Here is a 22822-nt window from a genome sequence, read left to right as displayed (position 1 = left end):
TAATTGTTAAGGGCCCTAGGATTTGGGGAATGGTAAATGAACATTGGTTTTGACTGAAAGTCACTCGCTATATTTTTCCTAACAAGAGAATCAGCCTGTCTTTTGAAGCTTTGAAACCAGGCATTGACTTCGCTTTTCTAGCTATGGAAGTCCCAGATGGCATCTTCTTCCAATCGAGTGCTGTTTTGTCTATGTTGAAATCTGTTGTTTACTGTATTCACATTTATCAATGATCTCAGCTGGATCTTCTGGATAACTTGCTGCAGCTTCTCCCTCAGCACTTGCTACTTCACTTTGCACTTTAAAGTTATAGGGAGAACTTCTTTCCTTAAAACTCATAAACCAACCTCTGCTAGCTTCCAACTTTTCTTCTGCAGCTTTCTCGCCCGTCATAGAATTAGAGTTAGGGCCCTGCTGTGGTGAAGCTTTGGCGTAAAGGCATTTCATAGCTTGTTTGATCTTCTATCCAAACCACTAAAACTGTCTCTATATAAGGAATAAGGCTGTCTGCTCTCTTTTCATTTATGTGTTTACTAGAGTAACATTTTCAATTTCCTTCAAGAATTTTTTGTTTGCCTTCACTATTTTGCCAGCTGTTTGGTGCAAGAAGCCTACTTTTTGGCTTATGTCGGCTTTTGACATACCTTCTCAGTAAACTTAATCTTTTATAGCTTTTAAGTGAGAAACATGTGACTTTTCCTTTCACTTGAACACAGATGCCATTGTAGGGTTATTAACTGGCCTAATTTCAATAGTTGTGTTTTAGGAACAGGAAGGCCTGAAGAGCAAGAGAGAGGGAATGGCCAGTCTGTGGAGCAGTCAGAATACACACAACATTCATCAGTTAGGTTTGCTGTTGTTACATGGGTACGATTTGTAGCACCCCAAAACAATTATAATAGTCACATAAAAAATCACTGGTCATAATCATAACAGATAAAATAATGGTGAAAAAGTTTAACATATTGGGAGAATTACCAAAGTATGACACCAAGACATCAAGTGAGCACATGCTGTTGGAAAAATGAGGCCAATAGACATGCTCCATGTAGAGTTGCCACAAACATTCCATTTGTTAAAAAGTGCAATATCTGTGAAGCACAATGAAGCAAAGTGTAATAAAACAATGTACTCCTAGACACAAATACACGTATTCATTTTTGCTTTATTTTTTATTAAGGTATAGTTTACAAATGAATAGATATTTGAATTCAAAATGTCTACATGTATATTTGGTGCAGCTTTATCATATAGGTTTTGATTTTCCTACATTTAGTTTTAAATTATAAAATACTTTTGTTTGAGTTCCTCAGCACAATATTTACTATAAAAGCTCACAGTTTGATATATATATCAAATTATGCCAACGGCTTTGCTTTCTAAATGAAACTGAAGCCAAAGAAGTTACAGGATTCACCCAGTATTTCCAAGCCGCTTAATGACAGAGGTCTCTCTGAACCTGAAGCTCTGCTATTTGCCACTACTTGTCCACGTGCTTCAAATTCTCTTTACACACCCATTATTTAGTCATTTTGGACCTTTGCATCCTCTGGGAGATCTCTTTAGGTATTTGGAACGTAGTTAATTTGAAAAGTATGTCAAAAAAAAATCCAGATATATAACTTATAAGAAAGTAAACTTGTCATAATGATTTTCTCTCTCATCTAAAAACAACCCAAGAAAATTTGTATTGAAATCAAAGGGAAAACTGTTTAGCAACAAAAATTATACCTTTAGCAATGCAAATTATTTTTTTAAATATTATCTTCCTCCACATGTCACATCATCCTGAAGTCAGCGTGGAGAATTCATAGATGGAATTGAATTCACCAGTGGAGCTGCCAAGTTTATTCCCAGACAGCACCTTTTCCTATGCATGAATTGATTTCAGGTTTCATCTATAGGCTGTTAGCTCAGTGGTTTGTGCAGAGGAGGGTCAGGAGGAGTAAGTAGCATCTGGCTGTATACTCTTAACTTACTCTTACACATCTAGATGATATCACTTATTTTTTATAGCTTTAATGCTCTAAAATTCTATAACTAAAAACAGGATGTGGGTATGCACCTTATGTTCACTATTCTCATCCTGTCTTCAATATCATCTGTAAAGCATTAACTCTTTCTGCTTTCACCTCAATATAACAAAGTGATGCTTTTTTGATTTGCACTCAGCAAGCCATCTCATTCTTCCATCCCTGACCAGGTATGTGCTGATCACATCACTAGGACTATCCTTCCCACTCCACTTTGCCAAGCAAAAGACTAGTCTCCTTAAAGTCTTCATACATTCTTCACTTTCTTCATTTAGCACTCTCTTAGCATTTTTACCCAGATGGCTTATCTGCCATTGTACTGAAGATATCATATCTGTATATATTTGGAATTGGATAATACTGGAAAAATGAGCTCTGGAAGATTACACAAACCTAAGTTTGAGAGCTATGACTCAGGACCAGAGTTACTGGGAGTCTCTGTCAAAATGTTGGATTCCTCATCTGAGAAAAGAGATAAATATATGCCTCCTCTTTCATGGGCTATTTTACAGATTGAATAACACAAATTCCTGTAAGCTCTGAACAAAGCATTTGCCTCAAGTAATATCTAAATATTAGTGATTTTATGTGCAATATTCATGCATAATATCTACATTTGATTATATTCTATCTCGTCTTTTCCTATCAGTTTTTAGGTTCTTTTAAAAATATTTCGTGTTTTCAGTAACAATGATAAGGATATATTTTGAATCCCTGTGCAAACTGTTCTAGTAGGAGAGTAGTGTCCAATAATTACTAACTGAATTGAAATGAAAACAATTTGTCTTTGAAATTCCCTAGTCTTTATGGGAAACAGAGCAAGAGTGCAAGATAATACAATAAGCAATATGCAGTAATATAATAACAAAATGTGACTGACATGTCTCTTTTCTACTTCATTGTTAAATCTTCCCATTTTAAACATTACTGATGTTAAATTTTATGTATTATTTTTAATACTTGACTCTGCCCTGAAGGGTTTTAAAGGAAGTCTACAATTTGGGAAATCTAATTTATAAATATTATGCTGCAGATACTCATATTTTACTATTGCAGTATTGAAGAATATAAATTGCAAATTTAAACTGAGTTGGGAATCCCTTCCAAAATATATCCCACGAATTATGCTTGAATGTACAGAGGTTGCTTTTTTTGTGACTGATGTATAATTTGCAGATGATCCAAGGTTTCTGTCCCCTGGTATACATGCCCTATATAACTTCCTTCCCTTAAGTGTGGGACAGTGTGGCCATGACAGAACGGTCATTTCGAGATCACATTACATTATATTACAAACATATTAGATACAACCTTGGGTTAGCACTGAAGAGAGGGAATCTCCAGCTGGCCTGATGATGAAAACTGCCATGATTTAGAGAGAGCTACATGGCACATAACTGAGGGCAGTCTCTAGCTGCTGGCAGAGAGCAACCCTGGCAGAGAACCAGACAACAAACAAAGATAGGAAGTCAATCTTACAGCTGCAAGGAACTGAATTTTGCCAGGAACCAGGGAGGTTGGAAGAGGAATCCCCTGGGGCTCAACTGCGATCACAGCTCTGGCCAACACCTGAATTTCAGCTGTGTGAGGCCCTGAGCAGACAACCCAGCCACATTGTGCCTGAATTCCTCTTACAAACTGTGAAATAATAATTTTGTGTTGTTTTAAGCCACTAAATTTGTAGCAATTTGTTATGAAACAATAGAAAACTAATACGGGACCATCAGGAAAAAGGAAACATGCAAAAGCTAGAATGGTTCTCACCATGTGAAACACCATTTTCCATGATGCATCTCCATCATTCTATTTCTCAGCTATTCAATCATCTATTTATTCAACATATTTTTCTGTGTGTTGAATGTGTCTGGTTTATCCAAATTACACATGACCTTCATGAACTGCTGAATTCAATACACATACATCTAACCCAGTGCTATCATTTCTGTAAGAATTTCTCCTACTATTCCAACCTCATTTGAACTCCGTTCTTTTCATAATGGTCTTCTAGCAACTTATCTTTCTCTTGATGGTATATTCGTCTATGTTTTTTCAACTGTATCATTCCTTAAATATTTATTCTATGAAGAACTGGCTCTTGAAAATATATTTCAAGGGAAGAATGTTGACTTCTAAATGAGATATTCTTCTTTAGCAATGGGTAACATACATACATACATACATACATAGTTTTCCTTTATGCCTGTCTCATTAGTTGGTACCATTGTGCAGCAACATATCTGGTCTTTGAGGTTCTTACTGATCTAAGCCTGTGAATTTAAAATAGACATAACAACAATAATATATATCATTCACATGATACCTATATAAAGTATTATATTAATTTTAGTGTTCGGTTTAATTGCTGAAAAATAATAAAAGACTTTTTGCTCTCCCATTTGAATGTCTTTTACAGGTGTTTTTGTAACATTTCATATAATTTTAAAAGTTTTTGCTTATATATTTAGACACTTCCTAAAACTCTGGTATATACTATACCAGATATATTCAAGCATGTAATTAGATAAAATTGTTACATATATAAAAAGACTGGAAAGCCAAATCATAATGTACTAAATGACATAATGATATACTTATGTATCGTTTACAACTCTCATCTGTAAAGGGAAAGTACCCTTTACCAGATACAATATTCAAAATTTACCTTGCAGTTATTACCACAATGCTTGCATTGTGTGCAAATAATACCAAAGTTTTCTAGATGGTTTCAAGTTTAAAGAAATCTTATTTACTTACAGCATTCAGTATTGCTGCAAACTAAGAGCAGGATCTATTTAGTTTGGGTTCCCCCAAATGCAGACACTGAGACAGTAATTCAAGTGCAAGTAGTTTATTAGGAATACGATCTCAGAAAAGACAAGTGTGGTGGTAGGGAAGAGAAAAAGGCTAATACGTGGTAAATTTTCTAATTGTTTACACTATGGATAACTAGAGCTTAATTCTGTTGGGGATCCCTGGCAACCACTATAGAATAAGCATGTCAGAATTAATCCCTCAAAGAGTGACAGGGCTGAGATATTTATACATCATCTGCCCTCACCTTTTGCTTGAGGTGAGCTTCCAGGGAGCAGAATTTAATGTGACTGATGGGCAAAGCAGCCTTTGGAGTGCAAACCTCCAGACAGAGGGTCAGAGGTGCTAGCCTTTTGATGTTGGGCTGGAAGCAAGGGGAGAAAGAACATTTTGGGAGCAACTGTTGTGTGTTAGGAAAGACAGCTGCCATTTAAAATACACTGTATATTAAATATGATATAGCACATACAGTGTTATTCCTCTTTTGAAAATTAGGATTATGAGGTTTGCAAAGGTTAAAGAAGCTCTACAAAGTCACTCCGTTTGCAAGTGGGAGAGCCAGTCTTGGAACCATGGTCTGTCAGGCTCCAAGTCCCATGTTCTTTCCACACACTTAGCATTTCACTTCTTGGTGATACTTTTATAAACTCCAGCATTTATTCAGATTTCATTAGGCTTTTCCATCATGTTCCCCTACAAATTCAATCCACGCTCCTTTTTTTCCAAGATCCCATCCCACAATACATTTTTAGTCATCATATCCCCTCAGCCTACTCTGATAGATGCTCAGACTTTTATCTTTTTGATGATGGTTTTGAGAAATACTTATCAGGCACTTTATAGAATATCTCTCAGTTTGAATTTTTCTAATGTTTATCTCATGGTTGGATTAGGGGTCTAGGGTTGGGGGTAGAAGACCACAAGGGTACAGTGCCATTCTCATCACATCATATCAAGGGTGTATGGTATCACTATGACTCATATTATAGAATCTTGATTACATACTCAAGGTAGTATTTGCCAATAGTTCTCCATTGTAAAGTTGCCACTATACTCTTCCACATTGTAATCTTTGGAAGAAAGTCAACACAGCACACATGCCAGGGGAGGGGGAAGGTTATGTTGTACCTCCTAGAGCTGGCATGAGCTACAAAAATTATATGAAATTCCTCTGTACAAGGGATCCTAGAGATCAATTTTAACTTGTCTCTAAAAGCTTAAGTTGGAAATTGGGGGCCATGTCCTTATGTTAGATTTATATGTAATACCACATAAGATTCCTATATTTAAAAAATAAGTGCAGCTTGGAGAGGAAGTGGAGAAATAGGAACGCTTTTACACTGTTGGTGGGAGCGTACACTAGCTCAATGATTGTGGAAGACAGTGTGGCGATTCCTCAAGGTTCTAGAACTAGAAATACCATTTGACCCAGCCATCCCATTACTGGGTATATACCCAAAGGATTATAAATCATGCTACTATAAAGACACATGCACACGTATGTTTATTGTGCCACTATTCACAATAGCAAAGACTTGGAACCAACCCAAATGTCCATCAATGATAGACCAGATTAAGAAAATGTGGCACATACATACCATGGAATACAATGCAGCCATAAAAAAGGATGAGTTCATGGCCTTTGCAGGGACATGGATGAAGCTGGAAACCATCACTCTCAGCAAACTATCACAAGGACAGAAAACCAAACACCACATGTTCTCACTCATAGGTGGGAATTGAACAATGAGAACACTTGGACACAGGGCAGGGAACATCACACACTGGGGCCTGTCATGGGCTGGGGAGCTGGGGGAGGGATAGCATTAGGAGAAATACCTAATGTAAATGATGAGTTAATGGGTGCAGCACACCAACATGGCACATGTATACCTATGTAACAAACCTGCACATTGTGCACATGTACCCTAGAACTTAAAGTATAACAATAAAAAATAAGCCCAGCTCATGCGTCACTTGGTTTACTCACTGAGTAAAGAAAAAAAAAATCAGGTCTCTTTGTTAGGTGGATTGGAACATGACAATTTCTGCCACCCAGAAGTGGCACTTGCTCTCAGTAATGTGTAAATCATGAATTGGACACTGGCCACAGTGAGCTATCAAGACTGCTTTGATCATTCCTTGGTGTTATCTTAAAATGCACGTTTGAATTTTTTGGTTTTTTTTTTTTTTATTATACTTTAAGTTCTAGGGTACATGTGCATAACGTGCAGGTTTGTTACATATGTATACTTGTGCAATGTTGGTGTGCTGCACCCATCAACTCGTCAGCACCCATCAATTCATCATTTATATCAGGTATAACTCCCCAATGCAATCCCTCCCCCCTCCCCATGATAAGCCCAGTGTGTGATGTTCCCCTTCCCGAGTCCAAGTGATCTCATTGTTCAGTTCCCACCTATGAGTGAGAACATGCGGTGTTTGGTTTTCTCTTCTTGTGATAGTTTGCTAAGAATGATGGTTTCCATTTTGCATGTTACAGTCATAAACACATTTTACTTTTTAAATTAAAAGAATATTCCAAATCTTTTTAGAGAGTTAGAACTAGAGAGTTGGAGTAGAAATATGTTTATCTGGTAGGTTTTCATTAGAAGACCAAGATTTTCTATTAGAAATTGGAATGGACACTAGGCTGTTTCCATGGTTACCTACTGAAGCCTTTTTCCTTTAATGGAAAGGTATCATTTCTGTATACACCACATGCAGCTTCATGCTTTGTATTGGATCAAATCCTTTGATAGCAGAATAAAAGAAATGAATTGAAAAAGGTTCTACAGTCTGCCCCTGCTTGCTGTGAAATTATACTTCAATACTAAATAACATGAATAAAAAGTCCTTTTCATATTTGGCTGAATTCACTGTGTCATTTTTAATAACAAAAGTGAATGTCCAAGTATTTTCATGATGCTTATTACACACTATCCTTTGACAACCTTTGTAGTCTGAAAGCTCACTGCTTTTGTCCCCTCAAGTCAAAATTCCCTTGCTTGACATTTACCGTCTATTGTAATCTTAGCTCCTCTACTTATAAAACTTAATTTTCCACTGTCCCACTCCAGACTTTCAATTCCATTTGTCACAGTGTCCTTACTGTCCTTATTCACCCTCTGCTCTTGTGCACGCCAAGTGCTTTGTGGAGTCTTTTAGACCCATTCCATTCCTGTCCTTATCAGACCTTTTTTTGAATGCCTCCTGTAGAGCATTATGAACGCTTGGTGTATTGCTAATGATTCTTTTGTATTCCCTATGAGATCGAGTATATGGTTTGTGTGCCTATTTATATTAAATCTTGTGTCCAAGTGGATTTAACCAGGGATATCTATCTCTCTAAAACAAGTATATATATACATATATATTTTTTACATGTTTAATTATATATGATGTAAGTAATTAAAAAGAAAAAACCATCTCATACTAATACATGCTTCAAATTAGTGTAGAATGCAATAAAATCCTAGAAAACATATATAAAAATTTCTTGTGCAAAGAAAAATATATTAGACATATTTCAGTATAAAGATAACTTTTAATGGTAAGAATAGATTTGGAAAATAAAAATTAGAAATAATTTTTCATCATTTATATAGAAAAATGACAATCTCATCTCTCAGATCCAATTCCTTTTTACTTGACATGAGTATATAATAGGGCAAGTAAAATATATAATAGAAGATACTTTGCTGACATAGTATGACCACTATGTCTATATTCATAGCAAGGCAAAATATATACGGGATAGTTAACTTTAAATGACATATCTAAAACATTTTTTTTAGCCATATTGATGTGTAGCTTACATTTGATTAGTCTCCTCTCATTGGGCTGCTTTCAATAGTATTTTATATTTGATGACTCCTTTTAAAAATTGGTAAGTTTTAAGCAAGGAATCCTTTAAAAATCTTATACAGAATATAAAATATATTTTGTGCTATAAAATATTATATCAAATATTTTCATTTCACTTGCATATTTTTTCAGATGTTTTCTTTTTCCAAACTTAATGTTTTTCTTCCGGAGATAAAGTATTAGCATTGTCTAGTCAAATATTCGAATATGAATTTCTTGTCTAGTTTTATGTCATCTTGGCTTTATTGTGCTCTCTTTTCATTTCTGAAAAAATCAGTTTTCATATTTAAAAAGCAAAAAACTAGGAATACGCTTGCCTAATTTCTTCCAATACTGTCATACTAGGATGGAATTGCAAATGCATTAAGATGAAGACAATCACAGGTACAGCAAAGCAACTAATCATAAGTATGGATTCTGCTTGCCTTCTCAAGAATATAAAAGTGGGCCAGGCAACACTGTTAATTTAGAAATCATAGACATTATTTACCTTTCCTAGAAAATAATAAACTGTTACTACATGGATTAAGCCAAGATAAAGTTATATTATCTATTATAAAATGCTTAAAGTGGTTATGGTGAAAATAATTATGTCCTCAATGAAAAATAGGCATACAGCTAGTCGAAGGGTGATGGGGAATAGGAGAGTATTTCAAAAGACCTTAATATTCTTCACATAGACTCATGCATTCAAATCATTTAATTAAAAAATATTAAATATGATAAAATGTTGGCCAGAAGGTTACTTGAACAAGAATACATTTCACAGTAATGAGTAAGGTCACAGCCTCAAGTCAAAAGGAATTAGGCATAAAACAGGAGAAAAACATTTGAAGACAAGGTAGAGAAAGAATGAGGGTCAGAAGATTAAAAGAGCACACAGGAGTAATAAGTTCTACTGGGAATAAATATCTAGTTTAATGGAGACAAGTCCATCTTGGTAAAGTTAGCAGAGAGCTTGCAGTCCATCTGTAAATAACAGGAGCTGTAGAGGAGATAAATTGGTGGGTAATGGGTACAAAGTGGATGCTGTTAGTAGCAAAACATTTTCCTTTTAGTAAAATTTTCAGGTAACAGCTTTCCATTTTCAGTAAGAAAAGCTGTCTTGACGGTTGAGGTACGCCTTTGTGTCTATGTGTATGTGTCTGTGTACGTATTGGGGTTTTATTAAACCAGGGTAGTAAACTTTCTGCTTTATACACTTTCTGTGATATTTCACTTTAAGGGCAGTTTTTCCAAATATTCTTAGAATCCCATTGATAAAACTGATACACGTTTATGTACATTAAAAAAAGAATATCATTTTAATGTTTAAGCCTTATAGAAATGTAATATTAATCTCTGTTATGCATTGGATGATGGTGATATACTTTAACCAATTAATCAACAGAATAAATTTTTTTTTGTCCTACTATTTGCACTGACATACTTCGTTATTTTCTAAGATGCCTTCTTAGACACTGTCTTCTCCAATTTGGTCTGGTGTCCTTCCCTTGTTGGTGCCATAGTCCCTTTTCCATGTACTGCTTTTTCTTATCAAGAATCATAGTAGACATCCTTATGATTTTAACACCAGGAATATCTGAACTTTTATGAAGCTGTTTTCTAATGTTATTGACACAAGGAATCATATAACCAACTTTGTACTCATAGCTAGAAAGCAAAGAACTGAAGAACCGAAGTTGTGACTTACTTAAATGAATGTAGGATTCCATGAAATTGATTTTAAATACTTTATGAAAATGGAAAAGATGTTTTCTAGATTGACTTGAATTGACAATTTTTCTAAGACTTTTGAAAAAAGGTCTTACATGGTAGATGTTGACAATCAATAGGTAGAAACATAAAATTAGACTGTATAATACTTAAAAGATAAATCTGAAAAACAGCCAATACTAGTTTTCAATTTTTAGGAGATGTTAAGAAAAAAAAAACTTACGAGTTTTGAGTAACTCTTGTCAGGGAAAGAAAAGGGTCAAACGTGACATATTTAACGTTTCTATGCCAGAAAATACTGTGGCCAGGCAACACCCGGCAGGATCAGATCACAAGTTCCTACAAGTTTTTATCAACTCCAAGTTTTCACAGATGTTCCTCTAATATAAGTGTAATTTGCTTGACTCAGGAAAATGTTATTTGTTGATTTTTTGCTCAATTATTGGATAAAACAATTTTAATACTCCTATGCAGGACTTATTAACTAGTAACAGAAGGAGCCATTATCATTTAATATTTTAAGGATTTCATTTTAGTTATTTTATATTTTTATTAATATAGGATTTATAATTCATTGACAATGTTATTTACAATTACTATGATGGTAGAGAATAAAAAATTTTAGTTAAAATAGAATCTCTAAAAACAAAAATTCTACAATTAAAACTTTCTGAAGAATCAGTACTATATAATTTAGGTCCATTCTTTCTAGCTATCACATCATTTTTAGAAGTATCAGGATGAAATCGTGTATGTTTCCAACTTTGAGGAAGGTTTAGTATCTTAGAACCTTTTGTCTAAATAAGTGGGCTATTATGAACTCTGAGCTATAACTGTTTCTAGAATTTTCTTTGTGAGCCCTTAATTTCCTGTGGTTGATAAAACAAATTATCACAAACTTGGCAGCTTAAACAGGAATTTATTCTCTCACATTTCAGGAGGCCAGAAGTCCAAAATCAGCTTTACTGGGTGGGAATCGGGTATCAGCAGGGCCTCTTTCCCTCCAGAGGGTCTGGGGGAAAAATCCAGCCCTGGCTTCTTCCAGGTTCTTGTGCCTGCAACCATTCCTTGGCTTATTGGCCACATTACTCCAAGCTCTGCCATTATGGTCACATGATTTTTTTTTCTGTTTTCTTCTACCTCTGCTTCCTTTTTATAAGGATACATGTGGTAGCATGGCTATCCAGATAACACAAGATTATCTCCATATCTCAAGATCTTTAACAAAATAATGTCAACAAAATCTTTTTTGCTATATAAGGCACAGGCTCCAGGGCTTAGAACATGGATATCTTTTGATATTCATTTTCAGTTACCACAGCCCCAAATCCACACATTTCTTTTTTTTTTTTTTTGAGACGGAGTCTCGCTCTGTCACCCGGGCTGGAGTGCAGTGGCCGGATCTCAGCTCACTGCAAGCTCCGCCTCCCGGGTTTACGCCATTCTCCTGCCTCAGCCTCCGGAGTAGCTGGGACTACAGGCGCCCGCCACCTCGCCCGGCTAGTTTTTGTATTTTTAGTAGAGACGGGGTTTCACCGTGTTAGCCAGGATGGTCTCGATCTCCTGACCTCGTGATCCGCCCGTCTCGGCCTCCCAAAGTGCTGGGATTACAGGCTTGAGCCACCGCGCCCGGCCTCCACACATTTCTATAGGAACAATTTCATCCTCCAGGAAGATGATTTTACTTTATGTAGTCAGAATTTTGAAGCTATTTTTGTGGTAACAGTAGGCTCTTGGGTAACTTTAAACATTTTTATAACAATTGTTTACTTGTTCATTCTTTTAATAAGTGTTTATTCCTGTAGGGGGATTTTATTTTTTTAGAATAACAACAAATTCTTGTATCCAAAACAAGATTACAATTTATTTTTGCAGATAGGATAATGAAACATACATTATCGAATGACAACATAAAGATTAAAGAATAAAATATTAAGAAATAATATATAAGTTAAAAACATGAGAAATAATTCTGCAGTGTAAGTTCAAAGGAAATATAAATGTATATTGAAAAGCAGAAAAAATACAGCACTATATAGAGATGGTGGGTTTTGAAGTTCTGCTACTAGATTGATAGAATTTACATAGTTATAGAAGTGGCCAGGCGCGGTGGCTCACACCTGTAAACCCAGCACTTTGGGATGCCAAGGTGGGTGGATCACCTGAGGTCAGGAGTTCCAGACCATCCTGGCCAACATGGTGAAACCCTGTCTCTATTAAAAATACAAAAATTAGCCGGGCATGGTTGTAGGTACCTGTAATCCCAGCTACTCTCCAGCTGAGGCTGGAGAATCACTTGAACCCAGGAGGTGGAGGTGGAGGTTGCAGTGAGCCGAAATCGTGCCACTGCACTCTAGCCTGGGCAACAGAGCAAGACTCTGCCTCAAAAAAATAAAAATAAAAATAAAAAATAATAAAGCATGGAAAGGTCATGGCAAGTGGGTTTAAGAAAAGGCAAAGCTGGCCGGGTGCGGTGGCTCAAGCCTGTAATCCCAGCACTTTGGGAGGCCGAGACGGGCGGATCACGAGGTCAGGAGATCAAGACCATCCTGGCTAACATGGTGACACCCGGTCTCTACTAAAAAAATACAAAAAACTAGCTGGGCGAGCTGGCGGGCGCCTGTAGTCTCAGCTACTCGGGAAGCTGAGGCAGGAGAATGGCGTAAACCCGGGAGGCGGAGCTTGCAGTGAGCTGAGATGCGGCCACTGCACTCTAGCCTGGGCGACAGAGCGGACTCCGTCTCAAAAAAAAAAAAAAAAAGGCAAAGCTATAAGAAAAACGACTAACAATAACAATTTTTTACAAGTCTGGTCAGGGTCAATAAAGTTGATGGAGTAGAGCAGAAAGGGGTCAAATTGTGTAAACAATGCCAATTTTATCCTGTAATAACTAGGAACTTTTTCAGGGTTTTCCTGGTGCTTGTATGTTTTGCTAATTGGAAGTCTGGGAGTGATAATTTAGGAGTCATCGCTTAATTATTTAAGGAAGGTAGAATGAAGATAGGGACAGGCTGGAGTTTGGGGCAACTACACTGAAAATCACTGTAGTAATTCAAGTCTGGGGCAATCAAGGCTCAAATTTAGAAAGTTGAGTTATTAATGGAGGAAAAGAAGAAATAGGTTTTAAAAAGACTAGTAGAATGAATCCCCAGGGCTTAGGGTCCAGTTTGTAGTGAGCATGGGGTGATGAAAGATGAGAGACAAAAATGTAAAAGATGAAAGAAAGAGATTAGAGGACAAAAGGCTTGGGATAAAAGATAAGGTAATTATAGACACACTGAGTTTGAAACAATGGCTGCAAACCCAGGAAATGGTACAACTTTGACACCTCCTTAAAGATAAACTTGAGGGGATTAATTTTCTAGAAAAATGAAATGTGAAGAATCAAGACTGAACAGAGTAGCAAGGAGATAAGAGAGTCACTGACATGTATCCTAAGGCTTTGTTGACACGTGACTGATCCAATGATTGCAGAGCCTATTGGATTTACTTGAAAGGAAACTTCAAACTTCATTGTTTGAAGAACTTGTGGGTAAAGAGATAACTCATGATCCCCTAAGAAAAACTAGCCAAAGTGAAATGTTCCTTTTCTTTGGATATTTTCCCCTTAGGCATATACTACCTAGATTGTTTATTATCGAGTAGGATAATCAGGTTTTCTTGGATGAATGATTGACTGAAATTATCATTTGTTGTGGTCTAAATGCTTGGGTCCCCCCTCCTAAATTCATGCATTGAAATCCAGTCCCTGGTGTGACAGTCTTAGAAGTCTGGGCCCTTAGAAGGTGATCAAGTCACTAAGTCTCTGCCCTGAGGAATGAGACTAGTGTCCTCATGAAAGAAACCCCAGAGATCTAGCTCTTCTCTTTCACCATGTGAGCAGGCAACAAGAAGGTTCAATGAACTTTGCCTTCATCAGATACCAAATCTGCTGGTGTCTTCATCTTAGACTTCTCAGCCTCCAGAACGGTGTACAATAAAATTCTGTTGTTCTTAAACCACTCAGTTTATTGTATGTTTATTAGAGCAACCCAGACAGACTAAGATACCATTCCATCCCAAGTGTAGTATAATCTCCTGACAGGAGGACAAAGCCAGCAAAGACCAGAGAAGTTCTCCCAGTCAAGCATCGATGATAATGAAAGGCTCCTGTAATAATTCCTGTTTCTATAGAAGTTGTGGTAACTCTGCTTTCTTCTCGCTTGCATGTATCCAACTCATTTAAACATTTAATGAATGGTAGATTTTCCTTCTTTCCTCATAGGCCATTCTACTTAACTTGCAAATTTACTTTGTGAAATCCCTGGTAAGTTTTAATTCCACTGTGCAAGCTACTAAAAAGAGACCAAATTAGTATTGAAATGGCTTCTAAGTAATTACAGTACGTATAAAAATGCAAACTTTAAAATGAATACATATCTGTTGAATGAATGTATTCATTACAGTCTGTGACTACATTAGAACACATTACTAAAATAATTAAGCTTTCTCTAGGAGAGTATCTGTAATGAGACAAAGTATTTGTTTACTCTCTAAATTTTTAATATACCTGTCATAAGGTTAGATTCAATTTAAGTAATCAGATGTTAGAGGAAGAGGAGACATTTATATAAAAGTGTAGATAACACCTAATGATCTCTTCTTTAATCTTGGCAGAAAATAGCATTTTAAGAAATGGCTAGCATAAGCTTCCTTAAAGGCTTGCTACCTTGAAAAATAGCTCTGAATCATTTACTGCAATAAATTATATGGAATGTTTCCATGTGCTTTCTTGCTCTCTCCAAATGAGTGGCTCTAGGGAGAAAAAGAAACATTATAAATGCATTCACTAGGTTGTGAATATTTTTCCATTACTTTACATTATTTGCCTTTAAAAGGAAAAGGTACAATGTGTATGGGGCTATTTTTATTCGTTTTTAATTAAAGATGTGCTGCTGCTATTCAAAGGAAAACAGCATTGGATTTTTAAATTTTTATAGCGATTAATTTTAAAGTAAAATGTTTATTTTATAAATGTTACATTAATTTAATTTTTACCTAATTATAAATATATTTTATGTATCAGAGTTTTTTTTTTTTTTTCTAGAGATGGAGTTTTGCTGCATTTCCCAGGCTGGACTCAAACTCCTATGTACAAGAGATCTTCCTGCCCTAGCCTTCTGAATAGATGGTACTACAGATGCATGCCACCATGCCCAGCTATTTTATGTAAATTTTAAATAAAAATTAGTGTCAGTTTGAGTAGATATAACATATTCCTAATGAGACTGTAATCTAGTTATCAGTTTTGGTATTTATGCCTTTATGATGATGTAAATGTTGTTTCAAAGCACTTTAAAAATGAACGGCATTTCTACACCAAAAAGAGAAAATATTAAGACAAACATTGTTTGCAGTATATGAACTGCTTAAAAGTCTGTATATAAAAACAAACTGTAAACAAAAAGTCAGAAAAATGTTTGCAACATGCATGACAAGGGTAATAATATTTAACAAAGTACTCTTATACATGACAAGAGAAGAAAGAACCCCTTCAACCTTCAATGGAAACATAAGCAACAGTATCACTAGAAAATTTGCAATAACAATTTTTGAAATGCTTAAATGCCAGTTTTTCAAATCATTAAATGAATTGATAATGCTAGAAATGTGGTTGAAACAAGTTAAAATGTTTCTCCCATACTAAAACAGCAAAGATAAAAAACAAAAACAATAATACACACGGTTGACCACTGTGATTATAATCCTGGAAAGTGTGGTTGGAAATCAATGCAAATACAGTGATTATAAACCTGGTTTGGAATCAGACTTAGGTTCACACTGGCTTTACCATTTCAGTCATGATACTAATCACTCAAGATTTCCATTAAATTCATAAGTAAAATCAAGATAATAACACTATCTACTTCAAAGATCATTGTCAGACTCAAAGAGGGTAATTTGTATTAAATGTTTATCTGAGTCCTTTTTATTTTAGCTATTAGTCTTATTAATTTGCTGAAATCTTTAAGAAAAAAGAAAAATTTGTCACTATACCTTAAAAGCCTTCTAATTTTGCATAACCTTTGATTGAGCAAATGTACTTCTAGACATATTTCTAAAGAAATAAATATTAGTGATCACCAGATTTTAGCTATAAGGAAATTGATGGGCCTGGTTTATAATAATAAACATTTACAAATATTATATGTTAAACAAAAAAATGAATAAATAAATTATAGTTTACCCATTAAAATGTCTCCTGTTTAAGTTAAGGAGTTGGTAGTGAATAGCTAGCAAAAGATAAGCCAAATTATTGAGTTTTCAACAGTGAGTGTGTCTTAAAGTTTTTTAGTGGAGCAGAGTGTAGCCAACAGCTCAATTTCAGAGAACAGTGTAAATGAACTGCTAGGATAGGAAAACACTGACAGCATGCAAGGAAAGGGAAATTATCAGACATATGTCTAGAGCACAGGAGACTGATGGAACATCAAGGTAGATCAGGCTGGAAAGCCAGATGGCGATACAATTATGAGGGGTTTGTATACCATACAAAATAATTTGTCTTTTATTCTTTGGGCAGTGGAAAGCTGATGAAAATTTAATGAGATGTTAAACTAAGGTAGCCTGAATTATGATTCATGAAAATAATAAGGTTTTAAATCCATATGGGTAAAAGTAGATATAGGCTAGAACAAAGGCAGAGATCCTGGTTATAAAAGGACTAAGACGTAGGGACGTTTTTCCGTAGAAATGTTGGGATTTGGTGACTAATCAGACTTCAGAAGTAAGTTTCTATGTTAGGTTTCCATTTTGGATGCTGTGTGAAAGGGAAGGAAATGAGTTCAGTTTGGAAATAGGTGGGTTTGAGATGTCCGCAGACAGTAACGATAATTAACTGGCTATAGATTCTAGAGCTCAGGAGAGAGGTTGGGGCTGTATATGTAAATTTGAGTCATTAACATTATAGGGGACACAGAAGTGCTTCCAAGAATCCATGTCATCTTTCAGAAGTACAGAGAAGACAATCTCCTAACTTCTATACTTTATTTCAGTAAATTGTAAGTTCTTTCACTTGTAAAAGTTTATATTCAAGTTAATCAAATTCTTATTCTTTTCAAAGTGTTAATGATCATGATGAACTTCCTTGATAAGGAAAATAAATCAATGCAAGAATAGATATAAATGGAGTGTTGAATTTTGTTATTCTTTGAGTAAGACGGTTTTTATTTATAAGGCTTTAAAAAGAACACTTCAAAGTGGTCATGTTGAATTTAATAATAATTCTCCAGTTGTTATCTTTTGCAGTATTCCTGCTACAAAAACTTTCATTGACTCCATTTAGATTTTGCTGGAAATCTGAGTGTTTAAGAAAATTATTTCTAACAACTACTGAAAAGTAACTTTCCTCCTGATGTCTGCAAGGCCTTAAAAAACCCCCAAACTATCAAAACTCCTGTGCAAGGAGAAATGGTTAAGGTATAATTGTGCACAAACAAAAAAAATACCTTTTTTAAGAAAAGTAAGTTAAAAAAGGATTTTCACATTTGTTGTGATTTTTGTGTAAAAGCAAGAGAGAGAAGCTTGAGTAATTTTTATGGGTTGGGGGCTACTTATAAAACATCCAAAACCAAATAACCATAAAAATAAATGCTGCTTCCATGGTACCATAAAAGAACAGCAAAAAAACCAGGGAGGGTAGTTCTGAGAATAAAATTCTAAATCTGTTTTTTATTAAAGTGAGAAAGACAAAAAGTGACACAGGTTCCTAGTATTAATTATCTTAGAAATACTGAATTCTATCAGAGCAGAATTCACAATAATTGAGTTTTATGTGATGGTTAAATTTTTCCGTAATATATATTTGTTAGAGTTACAGGAGAGGTTGTTCATTGTTTTGAGATCAACAATACCAAATGAAGTGTTGTGCTTTTATCTTGCTTTTAACATTAGCCACCAAACGAACATTTTTTAACTTCAGAAATAAGAGAATTAACAACATCAATAGAAATAATAAGGGGCTAATTAATGGTAATGGACCAATACATATGGCATGTCTAGTATGTGCCATGTTTAGTGTTATTTTTTTTAATGAATTTTCCTAGTCTTAGAAAAAATTTGAAGTATTTTGTTCATTTTATGGACAATCAATATCAAAACTCAAAAATATTATGTAACTTGCCATAAGTTACCCAATTAATCAGATTGGGGTAATGCAACACAACAATGTTCTTCTAGTCTCAATAGTTTAAATTTCTCCATTCTTATTTAATTATGAAGGAAATACATGTACTACTGTATGCAGAAAAAAGTGGGGTAAAAAAGAAAATTTCTTTTCCAACTCAGTCTTCTTTCCAGGTATCTACTCATCAGATATGATCTATATTCCAGATAGATTTTTATAGATTTATAATAGATTACACAGCATCCATATAAATATATAGATACTATATATAGAAAAACGTTCACATATTTTTTCATAAATGAGATTATTGAAAATAAGTTGTCTGGATTGTTTTTCCCTTTTGAAGTTCTAATGACAAACATGCAGACCTCCCTCAGTCATTTTGACGTTATATAGCTTTCTATACTATGCGTACACCATGCTTTATTTAACCATTCCCCCTTGGTAAATACTGAATTGTTTCCATTGTTTGTGTTATAACAAAAAGGGCTCCAAAAACATTTGTATGTGTGTGTGTGTATATGCAATTAAGTATGTAGATGGAAAAATAATGGTTTTAATTTTTATCTTGTCACTAAATTGATCTTGTAAAGCACATTAGAATAAAAGTAGGGATAGATTTTACGCTTATTATTATTTGATCACTTTCTTTATGAATCCCTGAGCTGTTTTTATATACTTTTAGTTACTATGAAAATATCAGCTCATTATTTCTTGACAATGTCTACAAAGTTCTAAGGTACAAATTGATTGTTCTGACCATACAATCTTTCATCTATTTACTTGCCCAGTATGAAAAGAGGAATAAGATCTAGGACTGCAACAAGAAGTTTGCAGTAGAGTGGCATAGCTTATTTCTGGGTATTTGAAAACGTGTAGATGAATAAAGTAATTTTTAACATGGCACTGTAATGATTCTATGTAGATAATTCATCTGGGGTGGCTTTCTCATTTTCATAAGCAATAGAATAAGAGAGATTTCATAAGTAGTGTTTCTTTAAATTCTGTATGACATTATGGAGCAGATAATTAGTTGATTTTTTTTTGCCATAAGTTATTGAAACAGATTATGGTTGACATTTCTAAATGTCCCCCCAATATCTTGGTAAATGAACTGTGAGAAGAAGTTAATTGTGAGTGTGGGGTGTTTTGTTGTACTAGGGATGTCCAAGTAACACATTTCTACCCAAAGAGAGATACATTGACATGTGTTGAGCCTCTAGGAAGGCTTTTGCTTTTCCTAAAAGAAAAACAGACATGGCTATTGCAGTTCTTCCCTGACTTTGATATTCCTGCCTTGAATGTGGAAATGATGTCTGGAATTTCAGCAGTCCTCTTCTGAGCAGCTGATGATAAAAGTTAACTCCAAACACCAAAGAATGGAAAGATATAAAGTTTTGGGTTTCTTTATGAAATCACTGAGGTCCTAAACAAATGTTAGAATTTCTATTATGTGAGAAAATTAAACCCTCACACATTTAGTCCTCTTACAGTTAAGCATTTTGTTGTTTCCAGCTGAATTCATCCAGACTCTGTTGGTTTTTGGCAGTAGAGGCCCATCACATTCATTATGAATCAGTGAAACAATAAATGGAATCATTTCTGAATGCTTTGTTACTAGTCTGCCTATGTTGTTTCTATCCTCTTCCTCCATAAGGTCAATTTCCCATGCTGTAATTTAGAAATTTTGTTTAAATATTTTCTTTCTCAAATTGACAGTTTGGAATGCTAATTAGGATTTTTTAAATTAAGAATTTTTAAGAGAGAAACTTCCTTTTAATGTTCTGCATTGGATAACACAGACCATGTTTGAAATATGGTGCCAAAACTCAAGAGTTCATTTTCTTCCTTATAGTACAAGAATCAACAAATATTTTTGTAATAAATCTTGACATTTATAAATCTTGACACAAATATAACTATAATTGTGCTAGACAGGATAACTTTTGCAACCTCGGTTCACACTAACTCAGAAATTCTACCTCTGAATAAAAATCTTGCAGTTCCCCTAAACTTCTGTAGATAACTTGTTTACAGAGGATCAGCTACCTCAAGCTCTGCTTTGTTGGTATAGTTCCCAGGAACTCCAAATTCTACCTCTCAAAGTGGCCATGGCAGTAAAATAGCTCTGGCCTGAAGACTCACAGTCAAATAGCCTCCATGTGGCCCACCTTGCAAAGCTATTTTCCAATGCTTAAGGAGAGCATAAGAACGCTTGTCACACACAAGAAAAGCTGTCCAAGAGTTTTAGTCAGCCTTCAACATTGAACTATGCACTTAAACATTTTATTAAACTTCAAAAGCTCTTAAAAATCATAATATACATAAAAATTTGAAAAGAAATAGAGAATAATAACCATTGGGAAAACATCACAGATGTGGAGGAATTCTTTTATATATTCAGTTAATAGAATAAAATGTACTCCTCATTTGCTCATATATGATAAAATGAGATTGTCAAAAATATTTGGATATCTTCATTAACTGTAGGCACACTGAAAGTGTTGCTCTTTTTATTTAATTTTTCAGTGCTCTTTTAAGATCCTTGGGACAATTAAATAGCCAAATTTAGTTATAGATTTGAAAGCACATTTATTTACTAAGTTCACTTTATAGTTATTAACATGTGAGCCATGGTCTCCACTGATAGTTTTAACAATATTTTTCCTCTAAAATATGAAGCTGATAAAAAGGGAGAGTTTACCTGATTTCCTCCCATACCATGACAGTTGAATATACCCACTTTTTCATTTTCCTTGCGGCCCATGTTGTCTAAACACTGATTGGTTTCAACATTTCTTATCTAAAGGAAACACACAAAAAGGGAGGGGGTAAAACATAAACAGTTATTTAAGTCATCAAATCTTTCTTATGTTACTGTCTATTGTTAACTAAATAATACAACTTCATAAGAAAATTTCTGCAAGAAAAACATACTGCATATATATTTTTCTTTTTCTGTGTACATTCTTAACCTGCATACATTTCTAAACTCCTCCTGAAGTTTTTGAACAGAATTGGCATTGGCATCTAATCAAGAGACATTCCCTGTTTATAGCATAGTATCATAGAAGAAGGAAGCAGCTACATATTATGAATTAGGAGTTCTTCCCCAAATCCTCTAAAATTAGGACACAGTTTTCATATTCCACTCAAATAACCATTGACTATTCTTGAACTCCTACACTATTGCATGGAAGGAAATAAAAACAAATTGGCTAAATATTAAAATTTATGTTCTTTTAGATTGCTTCATTACTGTATGTTCTATTCTGTGTATTAATAAAGATTACATTGTTTATATCTGTGACTAAAACATATTCATGCATCTTCTTTCATGCCTAATGCCAAACTTATTGAGAAGTGCTTAACCCTAAGGAAAGCTACTACAAGGCTAAACAATGATTTTACATTACAAATTCCTCAAAAGCAAGATTAAATTGCTGACTACAGACAAAAAGTTCTTGGTTTACATTCAAACATGGCATTAGTTCCATAATTAACATAAAGTTAATACATATTTGTGCCAAATGTAATTACAAAACCATTAATTGACTTTAAAGATACTAATCTGACTGAATGAAGAACAAATGAATGCAGAAAAGAAAAAACCTTCTAATAAATGGGATACTTCAGATTTTTACTTAGTCTCAACCCCAAATATGTATTTATGCCTGTCCACTCTGCTTTCGAAAAGTTTGTATCTCTGAGCCATAGACATGTATATTTTACTGTTCACTTGGGAGAATTATTGGACACGTCTATTTAGTTATCTACGCTTTGATTACATGTTTCCTCACATCGGCAAATGAGTAAGATGGGAAACTTATTACATAAACATACAGAGGATGAATTTGGTTTACACAATTCACTTTTTCTGTGGTGCAGAACCTCATGGCCAAGTACTAGTACGTGGAGTTGGGGAAAGTGGTATGACTTGCATTAAGGCCCCCATCAGTAACTGAGAATAGTATAGATCAGAATTCCCACTTGGTAAACGTTAGAAAAAACTGGACAGAGTCATCAAGCGCTGTTTCAAGGGGCCGAAATTTAGAGCAGAGTTATATGTGCTTTCATAAAAAAAAATCTGAGCAGCAACCCATGAAAAAGACAAAACACACACTGAATATTACAAGGAAAGGGCACGGGCTTCCAGAAGCAAAACCTGTATCAGTTCATATAGGGCTGAAATATATTCTCAATCTGATTTCAGGTGGTTCAGGCACTGGAA

General features: G+C 34.8%; 1 protein-coding gene across 2 annotated transcripts in view; it reads right to left on the bottom strand.

Moving 5' to 3' along the window:
- The window catches only part of GALNT13 (polypeptide N-acetylgalactosaminyltransferase 13), a 330794-nt gene that overhangs the window by 24098 nt on the left and 283874 nt on the right, over positions 1-22822 (bottom strand). For both annotated transcript variants that reach the window (XM_011927454.1, XM_011927453.1), the window contains exon 8: positions 21296-21394. In XM_011927454.1, coding sequence (XP_011782844.1) covers positions 21296-21394 — 99 coding nt within the window. The remainder of the gene's footprint in view (positions 1-21295; positions 21395-22822) is intronic.

Source organism: Colobus angolensis, unplaced genomic scaffold (assembly GCF_000951035.1).
Source record: "Colobus angolensis palliatus isolate OR3802 unplaced genomic scaffold, Cang.pa_1.0 Scaffold72, whole genome shotgun sequence".
NCBI lineage: Eukaryota > Metazoa > Chordata > Mammalia > Primates > Cercopithecidae > Colobus > Colobus angolensis.
The sequence above is the reverse complement of the archived record's forward strand: the minus strand, read 5'-3'. Positions and strand labels throughout refer to the sequence as shown.